This window comes from Cydia splendana, chromosome 11 (genome assembly GCF_910591565.1).
Source record: "Cydia splendana chromosome 11, ilCydSple1.2, whole genome shotgun sequence".
Taxonomy (NCBI): Eukaryota; Metazoa; Arthropoda; class Insecta; order Lepidoptera; family Tortricidae; genus Cydia; species Cydia splendana.
Window position 1 is genome coordinate 11,046,986 of NC_085970.1, and position 20,679 is coordinate 11,067,664.

Here is a 20,679-nt window from a genome sequence, read left to right on the forward strand (position 1 = left end):
TTCAGGCCGCGTAGCCAAGATGCCAATCCTTGGCTAGGCCGGCTGGTGTATTATAGATGGTGCTAGTCACGTGATAAAATAACAGTCGCTTTTTAACAATTTTAACAGAGACTATTTATCACCCTGTCACGTAGACAAATACGACCATCATATTCGTACTGCGGCGGTATCATGGTCGCATTTTTATCACTTGTCATGTCATGCGTCACTTTCGCACTTACGTAACTTGTTAGAACGTAAAGGCATGATGACAGATGATAAAAAAACCGACCATCTTAGCCCTACTGGGCTGGACATCAGTCGTGCAGGTTTATCAAAGTGACATTAAACACCTTGTCATTGGAAATACGGCAGTAGCAGTTTTAATGTGCCTTTTATTCTTATTTATAAAAGATATTGCACTTAAACTGTTATCTTATCTTCTCTATAAGTCATTTGGGACTCCTTTACAAATGTTCTGATTTGTGAATCAACAGTGATTCACAAACAGATATAGATTGTATACGAGATGTAAATTCTAAGAAAGAATCGCGCCCCTAGTTTGACAAATGAAGTAAATTCCTATACAATATCTATCGATCGAATCTACTTATGCGTACTTATGGATACTTCTGTGTATCTTCATATGTACAGGAATGAAACAATTGCACAGATTCTCGTGCCAGGTTGCTGTTAGCACCTTGTTATTGTATTATGTTATATGTTGAGGATACAAGTTGTGCATACAAATGAGAATGGAATTTTATAATATGGTTCTGCTTTATTTTAAAAATGTCGTCTTCTCTACTTAGCGGGATTAAAATAGAGCATTAATGGGACTATTTATTTGGACACCATGAAACTGATTGTAAATATGAGTGTCCAATGCAGTTCGAAAACTTAACTATTTATGAAATGGAACGAATGTTGTTAGTAGATACCTAAAGCGTATGCTCCAATTATTGCGATTGATTCTAGTAGCCCCAGCGATGGTACCAAATACTAACTTAATTTTTTATTATGGTATTCGGATTTTGAGTTTTAGTTCTACTTTCTTTACAGCTAATGCTGACATTATCAGCATCATGCTTGCTTGGGGGAGACATGAGAAAGCTTCTGATATAAGCGTTGATTGGAATCTATAGATAGAACCAAATATTCGAAGTGAAAAGAAAATCTGTAGCTAAGGAATTTTCTGGTGGAACAGAAATTCTTCTCCAGTGTTATCTGAGTTTAGTGAGTTTATCTGGAAGTCATAGGTCAAATATCTCATGTACTTAGACCGACCCATCAGATTACAATCTTGGGACAGTCAGCAGCAGATGTTGCTACGCGGGCGAGGTGTTCATAATGATCTTGACGCGACTTTATTGTTAAGAAAATAAGTGTGTGTCAAAGTAATTTTGAACAACTCGCCCGCTTAGCAACTTATGCTGCTGACAGTACCTAGATGCGAAAGAAATTCTGTCTGTCAGTTAACTTTTCACGGAATCGATTTTGATGATAAATACCTATTTGGGTATTTGGCATGTAAAAGCTTAAATAAGTCCTGAGGACGGACATAAGCCACTTTATTTTTGGAAATCCACTGGAAGAAGGGACAGAAAATGACCAGACAAAATTCCATGTGAGTGGAACCAAGGGCACCGCTAGTTATATAATGTATAAATAAAAAGGTTATCTAGAGGCTTGGTTACTATTTTAGTAGGTATTAGCATAATATTTAAATTTTGTTGCACCTTGCCAACCCGACCCGTAGGTTTTCTTATTATTCGATTATACTGAACTACTTGTAATATATGTCCTATATCAGTTTTAAGGGTTATTTTTACGTTTACGTTTTTATAATGCTGTTACTCTTATTATGACCATATATTTATCACCAACTTTATTCATAAAGGGTTTGAAACAAGCCAGTTGTTGAAACTGATTTGAGTAAATCAATAAAACGAAATTGCCCTAAAATAAACGCTAAAAGTAAATTTAATATAAATGAACCAAAAGAGTTCAGTACCTAAGTAAAAGAAGGAGTGAAGTGTTTACGATCACCATTCTGTTGTATTTATTTTAAATACTTACTTAACCAAAAGTCCTTTTATCGATCACGTTTTAAGCATTTGTCTCGGTTAGAGCTAGGGTTGCCAACCGTACTATATTATATAGTATTGTACTATATTTTGGCTCTCTGTACTACAGTGGAACCTGGATAATTGCAATCTCAAGGGACCGGCCATTTTTTGTCAATTAACCAGGTTTTTCATTTAAGCAGGTCGTGTCAATTAACGAGGTTCAAAAAATCGTTGTGTCAATTATAGAGGTTTCCATTAATAGAGGTTGCGTTCTGACAAATTTCTTTTATGGAGGTGCAAATAACCATTGAAAATAGATTTACACGCTTACGTTCTGGGTTTCTGGTCTATTATATAGCTTCTGTCTATACTTGCACTTATACACTACATTAATTACTACTTTATTTTCTTATTAATCATTTGGGTTTAAAAAAATCCCTTGAATTGTAGAAGAAAGTTTTATTAGAATGTAAAAAGCATACTTTGTTTTTGATTTAATCAAAACTATTTCACCTACTACAAGCTGTGATAGATACCCAATAAATAAATTGAATTCTGGATGAAGATATAAATAAAATGATCATTGCTATTAAAATATTGCTTCTGCTGTCTACAACTACATTATTTCAATTACAGAGGTAATAAGTATAACTCGTTTCAATAATAGAGGTAAAAAAAAGAGTAAAAATAACGGATTTTTTTAGCACAGTGTCAATTATAGAGGTCTTAGTTGCGATGTGGTCAATTACAGAGGCAAAATTACGAAAAGCCCTAAAATCTAAATTGCAATTATAGAGGTTCCAAAATTTCAATTATAGAGGCCTTTTGGTCTCAAGGGACCGGGACCGGACTTTGGGTTGCAATTATTGAGGTTTTCCATTTATCCAGGTGCCAATTAACCAGGTTTCACTGTATATACTTTTGGAAAAAATATATAGTACGCTAAAATACTATATTTCCGATTAAACGTATATTACACTCATGTTTAGTATTTTATCTGAAAGTACTATATTGTTTTGGAATGTACTATATTTTTATTCCTTATTCTGGAAAATACTATATTCCACCAAAAAAAAGTTGGCAATCCTAGTTAGAGCACAGACTACACAAAAAACGATAACATATTGCCTAGTTATTCTTATGGCTATCGGGCACCATAAAAATGTCAAATCGCGTGATATTATGTTTTCTTTTTGTAATACAAGTACAACTGGCATTTGTGTTTGTTTGCAGTTGGATTAGTCGCAAAATGTTCGCTATTTGGGACGAGCGTACAGTCACCTGCAATAATATGTTACTCTTCAAAGGCTGCAAAAACATGTGACACGCTCCTATGGCTCTACAAATAAGATCGTGGCAGATATTTTAGCGGCCTTCGTTGTGTAACATATTATTGCAGGTGACTGTACACGGGCCAAATAGGTCAGTTTGTGTATAATGTGTATTGCAGAACAGAGAACAGAATCCATCTTTATGTTTTCTTGACGCTATTACATGGAAACAGAAACACGTGGTTGTTTTTAATATAATCAGTGTTATACTGATTTATAAAAACCTTTGCTTATTTGTTCAGGTCGTAGTTACGATCCGAATATAACATTTTGCAAGTTAATGTTAATTTTTGCAAGCCATTCCCTATGATCAGGTCAGGAGCTTGATTTTGTGGGTTTAAACATTCCTAAAATCAAAAAGCATGGCTATAGACTGCTAACCTACATGAGGTAATTTTTAATACCGTAAAACGGGGTGAAAAGACACGATTTTCAACTTCAACGACGATTTTCGCCAATAATCCAAATGATAAAAGTAATAATTTTGATATCATTTGTTGAGTCTTGGTTAGTTCTTCAATTTCGCATTTGTGAAATAATTTTTTACCTACCCAATTCAGAGAAAATCAAAGAAAACTACCTGTTTTCGAACGAGGTCGATAGACACAAGAAAGGGGTGAATAGAAATATAAAGTTTTAGCTGTCATAGGCATCGAATTTGGTCATTATTATGTGGATACTCTATTGGCAAATGGTATATAATATATCTGTTAAACAGCTATTTGATACAAAATTATTTTTTCGTGTCTTTTAACCCCCAAGGCGTGTCTTTACACCCCTTTGTTGTATCTAATCACTCCCTATGGCGTAACTGTTCACCCCATATGCGTGTCCACTGACCCCTTTATCACGTAAATTTGCTTGTTATTGGTTTTTTGCAAAAAAATGCTTTATTATAGAGAAAATTAGTGATATTATTTATTATTTAGGTACTTACTACAGATACTATATTACCAGGTTAGCTAACTTTTACTTAGTTAATGTCAAAACAATTTCTCTATTCACCCCGCGATTTCTGTTGACCCAGTTTTACGGTACTCTGAAACATTTATTTTGGAATTCGTTTTATAATGTTCTTAGGTACTTAAATCGTAAAATATTGAGTAACTAGGGAACTTATGATAAAAGTTAAATCTAAATAATATGCCTCAAAATATAAAGTTATACTCACAATCGGCATGCCTCTGATACGGTTTTTTAAATGAATAAGGTAATAATATTCTAACTACACGAGCAGGCAAAAATAACCTGCAGTAGGTATTATTTTCATCCCATGTAGTCAACAATCCTATAATCTTCAACATCTGACACCCACACCGCCTAATTTGTTTAGTGACATTGAATTGGTTTAAATATAACAACACCCAATACCTGTCTAATCTCAATTCAATATCATCGGCATAAGGCTTATATTTGTATGATGATCTTGGTAATGATCAGCAAACGAATGCTGTTGCGATGTTAATAAAATAATGAAGGCAATATCTGCAGTTGAAAAGTTTATTGACCATTTAGTTAGTTTAAAATATACGGCCCATTACTACACACTATGAACTGAAAGCGGGAATAAAACGGCAGATTATAATTTAAATATGAACAGCTTAAAGGCAGACACTAAAAATCTACTTTGAAGCTTGAATTTCGCGAAAAGTAAACTCAAGTCGTAGAATTTACTAATTTTGTTTTATTTCAGTAATATTTGGTAATTATGGGTTGTTATTGTCACAAAACGTAGTAATAAAGAACATTGTTTTCGTAAACAGTAATAAGAAGGCTCATTAACATAAATAGTTAGCATATAGCCCATACTAATTACTTTGACAATGTTTTTGTATTGTATGTAGGTACCATCGACCACACTGTTAGCGGACATCGTAAGCCTTATTGCGAATACATAAAGATGCGATTAGTATAGCTGTAGACAAACATTTATGTGTGAAGAATTAGACTTGCCAGATGGTGGGCATCAGTGTAAACTTTCCTATTTCGTGTAATGTTCAGAGTTTGAGGCACATAAAGAAGTAAGAAAACAAGTAACCGTCAAAAATATTTTTTGATACACACTGTTATTGCCGACTGTACTTTCTCTCCTTTGCATGTCTATCAAGTACTTCTCGAGACCTTTCAAATGAGTCAAAACTCAAATGTGTTTATGTTTTTCCATCGAAGAGTTCCTTTGGCTACCTTCCGATTGCATCTTCAGCTCCATGTTAGCATATAATTGCATTGTCATCGGAAATATGTAAGAATGCTAAATTTCAGCTCAATCATGCAGACACCCGGAAGTGGTTTCAAATTTAAATTACAAGATTTGAAGCACCATATATAGAAAGAGATATAGATAGATAGATAGATAGATAGATAGATTTATACGCAGTGAAGCTAAATAAAAGTGTGTAATATTTATTAAATCTTCCTCATGTTTGTAAAAATACATGAACACGAGTTGAATCATTGAGATTAAAATCATATGTTACAAATGTATTAATACTATTGATACGAGTCTTTATAGGTTTCTGTCTGAAGTCCTATTAGTCCTCAAAAAAGTAATAGAAAAATGGTTTAGGTATCAAGCGAATACCTATAGTTTTTATTATGTTACTTCAAAACACACTTTTATAATGTAAATTTATATAGGTGAGTACCCACCGGCAATACAATTTTGAAGGACGATTGCCAGAATTTGCATTCAAATCGGTTTGTGTGAACGGCCGAGTGGATATAAATAAAACAGAAGGTTATTTGGTAGTTTTATTTAACATACGAGTATGTATCTACATATGTAGGTAGTGTATAATTATTTTCCATCGTATTTCCACGGAAACGTACACGGGATCGTTATGCCATTTAGGGTTCTTGCTAAATTGGAAATTCTATAGCGTAAGTATTGAACAACCAATTTAGCTAGGACCCTAAATAGCGCAACAATCGCGGACCGTGATGGTACGAACGTATCTTGCTATTTCAGTCAGTCTCGGTACAAAAAGTACTGAGGTCGACTGAAGTAGCATGACAAATACGAACGTTTCCGAGAAAATACGATGGAAAACAATTATGCTATCTGTACCGTAAATACATACCTACCAATATAAGGACTGTAATTTATGTATTTTCTGACATGTTAGCAAGACTTAATTTTTTAATATATAGATTCAAGAAATTATAAAATTATTATGGGCAAACAAAGCCTTGTTCAACTATCGACTTTAATAGATACCTATTTATGTATTAGGTATAGGCTAATGTCCTTGTGGGAGCCGTATTAATCTATTTGCACTTAACAGAAGTAACTCAGAATAAATACGCAATAAGAACTGCGACTGATGTTTTTATGCTTTGTTTGACATCTTCCATGAAGACATGTTATTGTAGCGTAAAATCTTTGGTAACTACCTAAATTGACGAAAATAATTTTAAAACTCCCTAACTAAAATTGGCTGAATTTTTTTGTCCAGACAACAATTTGCAAGCTTAGCAGGCTGATTTTATTACATAACAGAATTTTCCGGGCGTTTTCATAAGACATTTTCTGCTTCATGAACAAAGTACCCGAGACAAAGTAGGGACCGCCCTTGGGAGTTAACGAAATCAAAGCGGGAACTAATCTGATAAGTGGCTTGTGCGTGGTTAGGGCTAGCGAGGCTTTTGCGCCATTTATTTGTGGAATAACGGGACTTGATCACGAGAAATCTTCTGCGTTTTATTTTGTAATGCCACTTAGCAAGCCCAAAAATAACTTACATCTGTAAGGCTGTTGTGAATATAAATCTTATTTTGTGTTATCTGTGAGATTAAATCTGCAAGAAATCCGTCATCTTTATAAGATTAACGGCTGGTATTCAATCTCGAGGTTTAAAAGAGTTTTTTGTTATCACAAATAAATATTTTAGGTATCGTGAAGATCATGAAATAAGCTATGAAAATACGTCACCGTACGAAATATGCATTAAGTACAAGAGTTCCTTATGCTCACCTTCAATACCTATAATTTATATTACATTGTATTGTCAAACCGCTAACCAACAAAAATTATTTCCAGATCGTCAAAATCCCGGAAACAAAAGAAGGTTTCATTGACCTGAACAACCTAGAACAGAAGCTTCAGACATACTCAGGAACGGGCAAGCGCATGATTGGCTTCTTCCCTGCGGCATCCAAGCTCACAGGAGTTTTAGCCGACGATGTGGCTACAACGCTTCTGTTACACCAGTACGGCGCCTGGGCTTTCTGGGACTATACTTTAGTAGCCCCAACGTGTGCAGTTGATATGAACCCGACATTCCCCGGGGTCGAAGAGGAGATGGTCAAGAAAGATGCGGTGTTCTTCAACTGCGAGAAGTTTGTGGGAGGAGTGCAAGGGCCGTACGTGGCTGTTGTCAAGAAGGACGTGTTTAGAAATACTCCGATTTATTCTGATGATGTTGAGGTAAGAAATAGCTTTTATAGTAAGTTTGAATGAGGGCGACGCTTGATGGTTCTGATTATTACTGCCGATATTTAGAACTAATATTTCTCTTTTGTACAATAATTTGGTACCATCGAGCTGGTCTGTTGATGGAGCCTGAAAATGGATAATTAAATTAATTAAACTGTTTTGTTAGCCACAATATTGATGGGTCAAATTCTTTGGCAGTACGAATACAGACGGCAATCGCTTAAATCATCTTTTTAATAATTACATTTTTGACATAATATTTTTCATTGAAAGTCGGATTTAGCTAAATCAAAAAGTAAAATAACGAATTATCCACAGGTTCTCTGCGAAAGGATTGAAGAGTGGAGATGCACGGACGCGGTCAGAACAGCCCTCGTTATGCAGCTGCGAGATGCTGTGAGCTTGCAGACCATTGCGGACCGACAGGACAATATTACCAGGTCAGTTACTTGTTTACTTACATTACACACAACATTACCAGGTCAGTTACCTGTTTACTTACATTACACACACAATATTACCAGGTCAGCTACCTATTTACTTACATTATACACATAGGTATACCGGTTTACGATTACATTCGGATCGTGACTGCAGGAACGGGGAAAAAGCGATGACACCGTAAACATCAAATTGAGTTGCTGCGCCCCCATTGAAATATTTAACTCCGTCAATGAGATTGACAATGATATCGCTTGGATATCACCGGGTCCCATTGCTGTGCTGTTCCAAAGAATCCACAACCTAAGAGTAACTTTTACCATGTTCAATGGTAAATTACATGCCTTGATAAAATATTTTGACAAGCTTTTGAATTAAAAGCGCTACCTACGTTTACAAACGCACTTATTGAAACATGAATTATTAGTAATGGTAAGAACGGTCTGTTATGTCGCACGCTTACAACAATCGCACGAATAGAAAATTCGATTGTTTGAATAACTTAGCTAAAAGCAAAAGCATGTTAGGCCCACTTGCACCATTCCACTAACCCGGGGTTAGCCAGTTAAACCTGGAGTTGCCATGGTTACCCATACAATTGGACACTAGGTTAACGGCTTAACCGCTTAACCCCGGGTTAGTGGGATGGTGCAAGTGGGCCTTAGAGAACTTAGAGAAGGCTAACCTATATCTAGGTTTCGGGTTCAAGACAAATTTATTTATTACTTAATATAATATCTTAAGTATCTTTCCAAATGTCTACTACTTTATGGGTCAATTTTCAAATAGGCATTTTTTGCTGTCCCACGGCTAAAACTCAAAGTCCATAGGACTAAAAGACTGGGTATGTATATATTTTCATTCAGTGTATTATAAGCTTTAAAAATAATGCACAACTGTACCTAAAATATTATTTGTTCCTGACAAAATCGTATTTGAAGTTCCAAAAACGGCGAAATTTGCCGTTTTCGCGTGTCCCAGTGGCGGCATCGCGCAATAAAAAAAATCATAACTTTGGATGTAGGCAACGTATTATAAACAACTTTGTATTTCTATAAAGAGCATTTTCTAGAGAATTGATTTAATCATATTGATAAATTAATGCGTTATTTAATAAAACAAGGGAAGCCTTTTTATTGCTGTCCCGCGCGGCACCTGTTTTGTTATGACTTAAATATACCCCCTATAATCTTCTTTGTCTATTGAATAACGGTTAGATTAAATTTACAACGCAATAGTGCGGTTAGTTGGGCATCGATTGACATCAAATGTAGACCCGGAAACAGTTTAATTTATTTAAAAACAGATAAAAATCTCTTTCGATATATTTTGGTACGACTACAATGACATTTGTATGGACGCTTAATACGTTGGTACATAGTTGGAATAAAAATGTTTATTTTATAATAATAGTTGCAAATATAGTGTTAAAATATATAGTAAAACAAATAAGTGAATCGGTTGTATTGTGTAGGAAATGTCGCTAAAAAATATTATTGGCGACATGTCGCGACATTTGTATGGCGACATTTATACGGCTATTTTGACCGTATAAATGTCGATTGTGGCATACAAATGTCGACATAGTGCGATACAGATGTCGAGAAGGTGTTATACAAATGTCGTCAGGGTCTTATAAATGCAACAAAAATAATAAATAGTGGCATATACATGTTGATACTGCCATATAATGTCGAAAATATGCCTTATACATGTCAAAAGCGCCTTACAAATGGCTAAATAGTGTAATACAAATTTCGATCTTTAAACGTCCATATCTAGCTAATTATAAAAAGTACAGAGGTGCCTCCTACAGTATATTTTTTGTTGTTAAGAACCCTTTCTAAAACGATGATTATAAATCAGATTTTTCAAAAATAAAAAAATGCCATACAAATGTCGAAAAAACACCCTCTTCAAAAATTGACCCTTATCATTTATGCTAATTTACTTACCTCAAAGTTCGTTATATGAATCGATCCCTTAACGCTTTTATCCAATAAATTCTTTCTCACCAAGGGAATTGGCTTATTTCTGGAAATTCGTAAGTTAAATTACCTACTTATGTTGTAACATTTTAACCATAATAATTGTTATACCGAAAACTTCCAAGGCTTTCAGCAAAGTTATTGAATATATTATCATTTTAACAACTTAATTCAATGAAGCTCGTAACTAGACGACCGGTCTGGCCTAGTAGGTAGTGACCCTGCCTGCGAAGCCGATGGTATTGGGTTCGAATCCCGGTAAGGGCATTTATTTGTGTGATGATGAGCACAGATATTTGTTCCTGTCATGGATGTTTTCTATGTATTTAAGGATTTGTATATTATATGTAGGTATATTGTTGTCTGATAACAGTGATAACCCACAACACAAGCCTTCTTGAGCTTACCGTGGGACTTAGTCAATTGTACAAGAATGTCCCTATAATGTCCCTATAATATTTATAATATACTATGTACGAGTAGACAAGACAGAATCAGCCACATGTCAGCTATCACTCTGATGAATATCGTAGACTTTACAAAATTTATGAGAATCGTTTGAACTCATCTTTCATCGGTTACACTGTTCACTTGTTGGTATAATGCTTCCACTTATAGTTCTTACCTATAATTCACTAATTTCTGTAAACATAGGTAACGGAATATGCGTTGGTATGTCTCTTGTTTGACAACAATAGGAGATCCTATTTCATAGCCGTCTTTATGGCGTCGCTTTCTGTTTTCTATAACAATACTACCGATATAGGTATGTATCATGCATGGCTATGTAAGCGAAAAATCTTCTTCATTAACATCTCCGTATATTATGAGTTTTTGTTGCGTTACGTTATCTATTACGTTATAACCTGCCTTATTTTGATCCTTTGATAAATCCTGGATAAGGTACCGAAGTTTTTTAATACACCAGCCAGACCAAGCGATAGTTATAAAATCTAAAAACCATTTTATTGATAATAAAATCATTGTACCTAAGTATAGTCTACATTTACTTTAGGTATAACGCAACACATGGCCTTTGTTGTGGTTTCTGTGGATAAAAATACAACATTACGCATAATGTTTTAGTCATTGTTATAAACAAAGGTGATACCTATGTTCCGTTGACACAGTATTATTGATAGCTAAAAGTAGGATACCTACCAGCCTATGATACCAGTACAATAGGTGGAACAATGATAATGTTAAGACTTCAAAGACAGTTACTACTTATGCTACAATCTATGTGACACGTTTATTTTTTAAATATCGCATATGTACGGACATACCGTGTCGCGTATTGTTTTTAAATGAGCCTGTAATATACCTAGTTTATGTAATACATTTACTTACGTCTGTTTATATTCGTAAAACAAAGGGGATTATTGTCAGTTTTTCAATTATTTAGGTTGAAAATGGACTACGTTTTGATTTATTTTAATATCTATTGAGCGAGTTAACTGATTTAAGAGATTTTAATTAAAGTTAAGGCTGAATTTTTACTTTAGTATCTACCTCTAAATAGGTACAGTCAGCAATAAATAAACGTTTGTTACCTTAGGTATAAGGATGTGTCTATAATAGGTATATCCTACTCGTACATCGGTAATCTCGCAAATGTCATAATTTTTCGATTTAATAATTATATAATATGGATGACTAACTAAAGTTACTGATGTATAATTATATGGAGTTTAATTGACTACTTAGCCCAAATACGTTGTCGTTAATAATCAAAAAACGAAAAAGTTAGAAAACGGCTGGAAATTTCCTCTAGATTATAATATAAATGGCACATCATTGAAAGTCGTATTCGCTATCTACTTTCTATTCATCTGTTATCACCGTCTAGCTAGGTGAACATTTGCATCGACATTCGCATGGAAAATCACAGCTTCTATTGGGTCGTGTCAACTGTGACGTTATTACTAATCGCTTACAAAGCACAGGCGAGGCAAATTGTTAGGCGAACTAGTATAACGGCAGGTTGCAGCACACTCGACTCGATCGACAAATTAATTAACGTATTGTGCACTAGCAGATGTTAATAGGGAGATTATTAACAGTCCGTGATGCGAGTACCTCTTCTCGACTGTTGTTGCCTGGTTCATTCGTCTAAAGCGGCGGTCGGCAACCTGCGGCCCGCGGGCCGCATGCGGCTCGTGAAACTGTCACTTGCGGCCTGCGAGCCTCTCTGGCTATGTAATATTGAGAAACGACAATGTCTGATAAAGTCATAAATATTAACAAAGTGCGGCCCGCGTCAACTTACTCATCGTTAACTATATACGCTACTAAAACTACGCAAAAAAAGGTTGCCGACCGCTGGTCTAAAGGTCTACCACCGCCTGCTGATGCATCTACTGCTGTGTCCCGGTGGCAGACCCACCCCAGTCCGGTCGACTTGTATCGTGCATGATGGTTTATTACAATGCGCGCAACGGTAGCTCTTAGTGCGCTTTCTGATTACGGATAATTGTTAAAAATCTCGTTGTAATGGTTCGCATGAACGTTTGACTTTCCAAGCCAGCAATAGGAATATATGTCCCATGTTACTCATGACGCTAGCCGCGCGGCACCAAGAAAACCAGTATTAAGTGACCTTGATATCTATGCGCTTTTGCGAGCTTAGAGGTCAAATCAGAAATGGCTTACAGATCAGATTGACACGTGAATAGATGTCTGTTAGTTTAGTTTGTTTGCGCGGCTTCGCCAAACAAGCTGGGCTGTTGACTTTGGACTGGATCTAGTTCGATTCTATACATGACGTTGAATTAACTTTTGGTACAATGTAGCCTTTTATTTAAATAAAATATAAAATGAAGTATAGAGATTATAGAAGCGCTTTCACACTGTCCGATCTGGTACCGATCAGAAAACGCTCTAAAATTGGGTGACTATAGTTAACACATTCAACACCAAGAACCCGACTGTCGGGTACACTGTTCGTAGCGACTACGCGCTACATACGACGAAACCGTGGCTACGCGCTACGAGCGTAACCCGTAGCACTTAGTGGTATTGAATGTGTTAAAGAAAGAGAAGAAGAATAATATTTTATTTAAGTACATTACACACATAAGCTCAAACAAACAATAAATTAACAAAGTGTGCTAGCAAAAGGGCTCAAGCACAGAATTGTAGTAGCAGCAACAACGACAATAATATAATCATGTATATCTACTTACTTTACTAAGAAATTACTGAAGAAAACGTTGTCTAATACTCTTCCTTTGGACGGTGTAAATATGTGTCGGTTTTTTCAGCAAAATATCTTGTATAGCTTAAGAACCTGCACATTTCTTAATTTAATAAACAAACTATATCTTCAAACGCTGAGAAGCGTGTTCACCGTCATTGTTAATTACCCATGCTTGTCCTTGGACTGAAGTAAACGCGAGCAGACCACCACCGGCGTTTATTTTCAATACGTTGGTTACTAATTTAGTTGTGAAAATAAACTGTAACATTCGCATAACCGTACTCCAGTTTTGTGGTGTACGGCGTAGAAAGGTACGTCGGTTTCTTGTAAGAAAAATTTTGATAGTAAAATAAAGATGTTTGATGATTTCCAAACTTTTTGAAAACCCCTTCCAAAGTTTGAAACTTTTTTGGCTTGCAGACCTGGCATATGATAGTGAAATACGTTTACACTACTTCTTGAATGTTAGTTACTTATGGTGCTTCAATACCATATAATATAGTTCGTTTTTTTGGATTTTAGAAAAATACTACGTGAATTTGACGAGTCTTGTAATTGAAAAACGCTTATTAAAAATCGGTAACTATTACTTATGAAAGCAAAATAATGTAAATAATCGTATATGATTCATAATTGATACATAGATATTTGTCGTGACTTATTTTTCAAAAGTGTTTTTCAATAAACAGACACGTCAAGATTGTTTACCTTTCTTCTAATGTTAAAAAAACCGGACAACTGCGAGTCGGACTCGCCCACCGAGGGTTCCGTACTTTTTAGTATTTGTTGTTTAAGGTGCAACAGAAATACATTATCTGTGAAAATTTCAACTGCCTAGCTATCACGGTTCATGAGATACTGCCTGGTGACAGACGGACGGACGGACGGACAGTGGGGTCTTAGTAATAGGGTCCCGTTTTTATCCTTTGGGTACGGAACCCTAAAAAACTAACTATATTTAAAATATGTCAAAAGGTCCCGTATCTTATCACAAAAGTAGCCAAGCCCCATCTGTCGCATTCTGTAGTCAAATCAGGCCCTGATCGTAACTCAATTTACAAGCACCGTGTTATGTGTTATGTGGCTCTTCAGGCGTCGTAAACCCGCGGGTTGCAGCCAAGTGCGTCGGTGGTGCTATTAAACTTATCATAATTTATTAAGATGCCATATTTGTTAATATTTATGTGTTTATTTGCATAATGTTTACCGGTTGGAAAGGAATGCAATTAGAATGTAGAAACAAACAAAATCCATCGTTACCTCGGCCAATCAACGCAGATTTGCATTTCCTCAGCACACCAAGAAAAGTCTGTAGCGATTTTGATAGCCCAAGCAGTGCAATTGTTATTTATACGTCATAATTTCATAGAAGTTTGACGTTTAAAATAACTAAAATAACACTTGCGCTGCGTGGGCTATCAACATTTTTTTTAACATAATGGAAGAAACTTGAAGAGTCCTTTTCTGTCATCCCGATACATTTTGTTTTTCGTTTGGCGTTAGTTGATGTACGACTGTTATCTTGGCTAGGCCCCCAGGGTTGATGAACATAGTATTCGTCACATAATGCGCACAAGATTATGACGTCATTGAATTTGTTGACATAGCTTCGTCGTTGTAAATTTATTGTCATTTTGTATTGAAGCTGTCTCAATGACATGTCGATATCGTCGATACACTCAAACGGTGCGTGATGGCGCCTTCCGCCCGTACAGTACAAACAAACATACTGATTGTAGGCAAACTGTCAAAGCAAACGATACTTAGCAAATACCTACCTATGTCTAACAATGTATACTTTGTCACACTGGCCGCGATAACGCCGAGGCACGTATGCGGAAATCAAGCCATTTTTATGCAGTTTTCGTCGCAGGAAATAGTTCCATCCATACAGAAACTTTAATTCTGTGTTCAACTATTTAAAAATAACATTTTTCTGAATATCTTTTGTACGTACAGAATTGGATAGAGTATATCCTGGATTTGATTATTTCGCCTTTTTTATAAGACGTATTCCATTCAAAAGAAATCCACATTTGCTTCAAAAACTTCCTATGAAACTAGGTATATTTTTATCTACATTGTGGTCTTGTACATAATATAGTAGCTACGCCTATGTGTTACATTATATAACCTGTATCTAACAATGTTTTTTGTGGCGAATTTGTTTTGTGATCACTTTGTATTGAAGAGTGATATATGACTTGGGTTCCGTCTATTTGGCATAACTTCCGTGACCCGAAACGCATCTGGCATAACCTATTTGGCAGAAATATTTTTAGACGAATGTTAAATTTGCAGAAAGCTTCAGTTTGTATAATATGCAATAGCCCGAATGTTTCCAAGTCCGAATCTTAAATAGACTACTACTATCATGGCCGATTTTGATACGAATAAGTAATTTTATTTTGCATTTGTTTAAATGTCCGAAATGTGATTTTCATAATCTGTTTAGCATAATAGGATTTAAGCGAATATTTACATCGAAGAAAACGTATTTAGATTCTTTCTATTTGGTATAACTTGTATGACCTAAAACCCATCTGTCATAAGCTACATTTGGCAGAATGTTTTTCGACGAATGTTAAAATTAAAGAAAGCGTCAGATTGTATAAAATCCAAGTCTAATTTATATTTAACAATGCATAAAAAACCTAATTATGTAGCTGACTGACTCATTAACGCAGAGCCGTAACTAAAAGCTCTGCCTACGTTTATAATTCGTAAAAAAAAAACATTATTATTGTATTGTATTGTAACTTTGGGTGGGAACATATTATTGGCATTTTGGATATATACATATTTTTAGCTCATTTAAACAAACGAAAACAAACTGTTGCCAGAAAAGTGGGTTAGGTTAGGTTAAAACTGCGTCCCCCAAGAAAATGAACTGTTGTCTGAAAAGTGGGTTAGGTTAGGTTAGAACTGCGACCCCCAAGAAAACGAACTGTTGCCAGAAAAGTGGGTTAGGTTAGGTTAGAACTGCGACCCCACGAAAACAAACTGTTGCCAGAAAAGTGGGTTAGGTTAGGTTAGAACTGCGATCCCACGAAAACAAACTGTTGCCTGAAAAGTGGGTTAGGTTAGGTTAGAACTGCGACCCCACGAAAACAAACTGTTGCCAGAAAAGTGGGTTAGGTTAGGTTAAAACTGCGTCCCCCAAGAAAACGAACTGTTGTCTGAAAAGTGGGTTAGGTTAGGTTAGAACTGCGACCCCCAAGAAAACGAACTGTTGCCAGAAAAGTGGGTTAGGTTAGGTTAGAACTGCGACCCCACGAAAACAAACTGTTGCCTGAAAAGTGGGTTAGGTTAGGTTAGAACTGGAACCCCACGAAAACGAACTGTTGCCTGAAAAGTGGGTTAGGTTAGGTTAAAACTGCGTCCCCCACGAAAACAAACTGTTGCCAGAAAAGTGGGTTAGGTTAGGTTAGAACTGCGACCCCACGAAAACAAACTGTTGCCTGAAAAGTGGGTTAGGTTAGGTTAGAACTGCGACCCCACGAAAACAAACTGTTGCCTGAAAAGTGGGTTAGGTTAGGTTAGAACTGCGACCCTACGAAAACAAACTGTTGGCAGAAAAGTGGGTTAGGTTAGGTTAGAACTGCGACCCCACGAAAACAAACTGTTGCCAGAAATGAAATTATGAGAAAATAATACCTAGTTGCGAATTGGGAAAAATTTGGCGAATTAATTTCCGCCAAAAAATATTCGGCCTACAACATATATGATTCTTGCAAGTATGCAAAATATTTCTATGCCATAAGATTTTATGCTTGTAGTACTTTATGCTTAATGGCGAATTATGCAAAAACAAATTATTACAAATAAAATTATGCGAAATGAAACAGATACCAGGTCTCGATTCGGACATTAAATTTATGCCAAAAGATACTTCGATCAATAAAAATTATGCGTAGAGTATGTATGCGCAACAATCCAGTACCAAGTGAATTTATGCTAACAGTATGTTATGCCTAAAGGTATTATGCACAATAGAATTATTACAAAAAAAATTATGCCAAAGATAGGGGAACCATATGACTTACGTCAGTAGTCACACGTAGAGTGTGATAGACGCGTATTTATCATTTATCGTCGACGTTTGTCACGTTCCAACTCCGAGCGTTCCAACAACTACATAATATACCTAAGTGTAAAAGCGACGCATCTCTTATTTATACTTATATTTTATTTTATTTGTTAGGAAAACTTACAGCTAGAGTAACAAGTTAGGTAATGAGTAATGACATGGGAACAGTGAGCCAATCACAGAGTTTCCACAGCTAGAAAAAAGTAGTAGTTTCCATAGTAATTACTTACGTACGGCCACTTGCACCATCCCACTGACCCGGAGTCAAAAACATTAAAAAAGGCCAAAATATCGTTCACCGACTTGTCTCTTCTAACCGGTCTACTTGAGTGAGTAGACGTGTAGTCGTGTATGTACCGAAAGCTGGCGCGGGTTTTCGGTACAAGATAATTTTGACAGTCCAGTGCTGACATTGCGATCTAATATAACTAAAATAGGTAACATTTACCTAAATATTCAGAATTCGCGCGCCGGGTTACCCTTGATAACTATCTAACGTAGACCGTCTAATCCAGCGTATGAAATTTTATCCAAAAGGCAGTAAATTTTCGCAAATTACTGTAGATTGAAAGGAAGGGCGTTATTGGTGGCGGATGGGTGAATTTCCCGCTTCCCCAGAACCGTTTCCCACCAATTGGAAGCCCAGGCGCCATTTCATTGCATTTGCCTCGTTTCCTTCAGGAACTTTTCAGGAAAATGGACGGAAAAAACAATTTTCTTTCTTTATTAGATACCTACTTGTTCTTTCAGTAATATTGAATGTACATAGGTATTAGTTAGCATATTGGTTCAAGTTATAAATAAGGTTTAGAGTCGAGAAAATCAAACAGGTAGTGTTCACACGTATGTTTTTCAAGTAAATATAAATAAAAATATTGATAACCGGCCTGAACATATTTTTTTAGCAATTTCTTTCTTTGTACGACTTTCGCTGTGCTTTTAGTAACTGTAAAATAATAATTCATTTAAAATATAATACGTTAAATATCTTTATACCTCACGGTTTATCGGTTGCGTCTTATAAGCTTAGAGCATGTAGTAACCGGAGATGCCTTGGCTGTCATTTTCTGTCAAAACAGTCTACCGATTTTTGCAGGGTAGGGGCACGTCAAGTGTAAATATGGCTATTTCTACATGATTTGTACGTAACGTACAAATAGCCATGTCACATAAACGTCAGTCCATACAAAAGTTTGCACAATTGTGCAACGTTTTCGGCAGAGGCGTAAGCTCTTAAAGGCGACTCCGGTTATTAAATGCTCTAAGCTTATAAAAGATGAGTCTACTGCAATCTCACCTTTCAACCCAAGGTAAAATACCTCTTACTAGGGGTGTATTGGTGTTCTAACCATATTTTCCTTTGCCATTTATTTAATGACTGAAGTAATAAACCTGGTCACTAAAGAATGTCATACTATGTTGTACAAGTGTCCTTCGGTCATTATCGCCACTGCATAGCAACGGGCTATTTCCAGTGACCCATTTAACCAGTTAGAGGGCGCGTGTCGAGATGACCTGAATTCGATTCCGGACTAGGGTTGTCTTACAAATAGCAAGTGTTGATTAAACCAACAGATTCTTGTGCCCGTGGCCATGGGTGACTAATGATACTCGGAAGTTTGCTGTCTCCGCTTGCAGCTTTTTCAAATTCAAGATGTTCACTGATACAAAAAGGGTATCAACGGTTTATATTTTGAAATGGCAAGGCAATGCATGCATTTGGCGATCAGTAAATTACAAAAAACTTACATTTTATCCTTGAAAACGCATAAAAAGACCAAGCAAAGGTGCATTAGAGTAAATGGCTAAACAGTGAACTTTGGCTATGATTACTGCTCAAAACTTATTAATATTATATTAGGGCGTCTTACTAAGTGTTGTCAAATTATTGAAATTACAGTGTTTAGAAATAATCGGAAAATAGAAAAATCTAATTATAAGGCTTTTCTTGTTCCAATCTTATCTGTTTTCGAACCTGAGTACCTAAATTTGCGTAAAAATATTTTTGTTATAAGAATAATAATTTTGAAAATGACCGAGTAATCGCATAACACACCTAAGACAGTCTTAACTTACAGCGTTTTTATTTTATCGAAGTACGGTTTTCTTTTCCTTTCTATTAACAAAATAGGAGGTCAATTCTAATTTAACCATTTGTCATGGGTTTGAAATGGTTTTGATACGATCTTCAAAGTCGTATCAAAACAAGATCAACACCGTAACGAATTCTTAAATCAGGATCGGACACTCTGTTTAAAACATCAATAAATAAACATTAACCAATAGACGGGCTCGTAAAATAGTCCTTTTATCTCGTAATTTATATTCATGATCCTCAATGAGATGGTCCATGCTTTCTCAACGAGCAATTTCACCCTGCAGACCAAAAATGGATGACTTAACTCTAAATTGAAAAATTTAATACATATGCCCCGATTACACTATACACATCCCTACAAGTTAACACGTGGTTGCCCCAGTCTAGCTGGCTGCATGCGAGATGCATCGATATAAGACGTCTTGCAAAGAAAATTGATTTTTTATTGGTCTACTTTATAGCTGGGGGCGTTACAGTATACTGGAGAAGTGACATAAAAATAATAGCTTGTTCTGCTGGGTATACTTTATATAAATATTGCACAGTAGAATAATAGTTATTTGTTTTACAAGGGGGCAAAGTTGTTTAATTACTCGTGCTATAATATTGATACACGAGCAAGGGAAAGATTCCAAAATTGAACCACGTGTGTTGCGAGGGTTTCAAGGCAGGAGGGTTAAACAAACTTTACTCCTGAGTGAAGTCATTGCGTACCTAGTAATTTTTAGCAAAATATACATTTATTTTCAATTTTTGGTCAAGGTAGAAAAAGCGCGCAATACATACATATGTACCTACAGTTACCTACAGGTACCTACCATCTATAGGTACCTACAGTTTGTAGTTAGATTAGCTGAAGATCACGAATACATTTCGGTTTGTTTTACTTTTAAATTGCATAATTACAACGGTGTCATGAAAATAATTAATGTATCACACCTCAGTGACACGAAGACGTGTTAACATTTAGAAGGAGTTTTCGGATGATATATTATGCTTTTATACATCTAACACTGCACGCTTGTGTTACACAGACAAATACATTAACT

At 35.8% G+C, this 20,679-nt stretch overlaps 1 protein-coding gene across 5 annotated transcripts in view; it reads left to right on the forward strand.

Moving 5' to 3' along the window:
- LOC134794875 (uncharacterized) overlaps positions 1 to 20,679 on the forward strand; it is a 114,706-nt gene that overhangs the window by 72,420 nt on the left and 21,607 nt on the right. For all 5 annotated transcript variants that reach the window (XM_063766691.1, XM_063766692.1, XM_063766693.1 and 2 more), the window contains exons 4-5: positions 7,419 to 7,805; positions 8,133 to 8,254. In XM_063766691.1, coding sequence (XP_063622761.1) covers positions 7,419 to 7,805; positions 8,133 to 8,254 — 509 coding nt within the window. The remainder of the gene's footprint in view (positions 1 to 7,418; positions 7,806 to 8,132; positions 8,255 to 20,679) is intronic.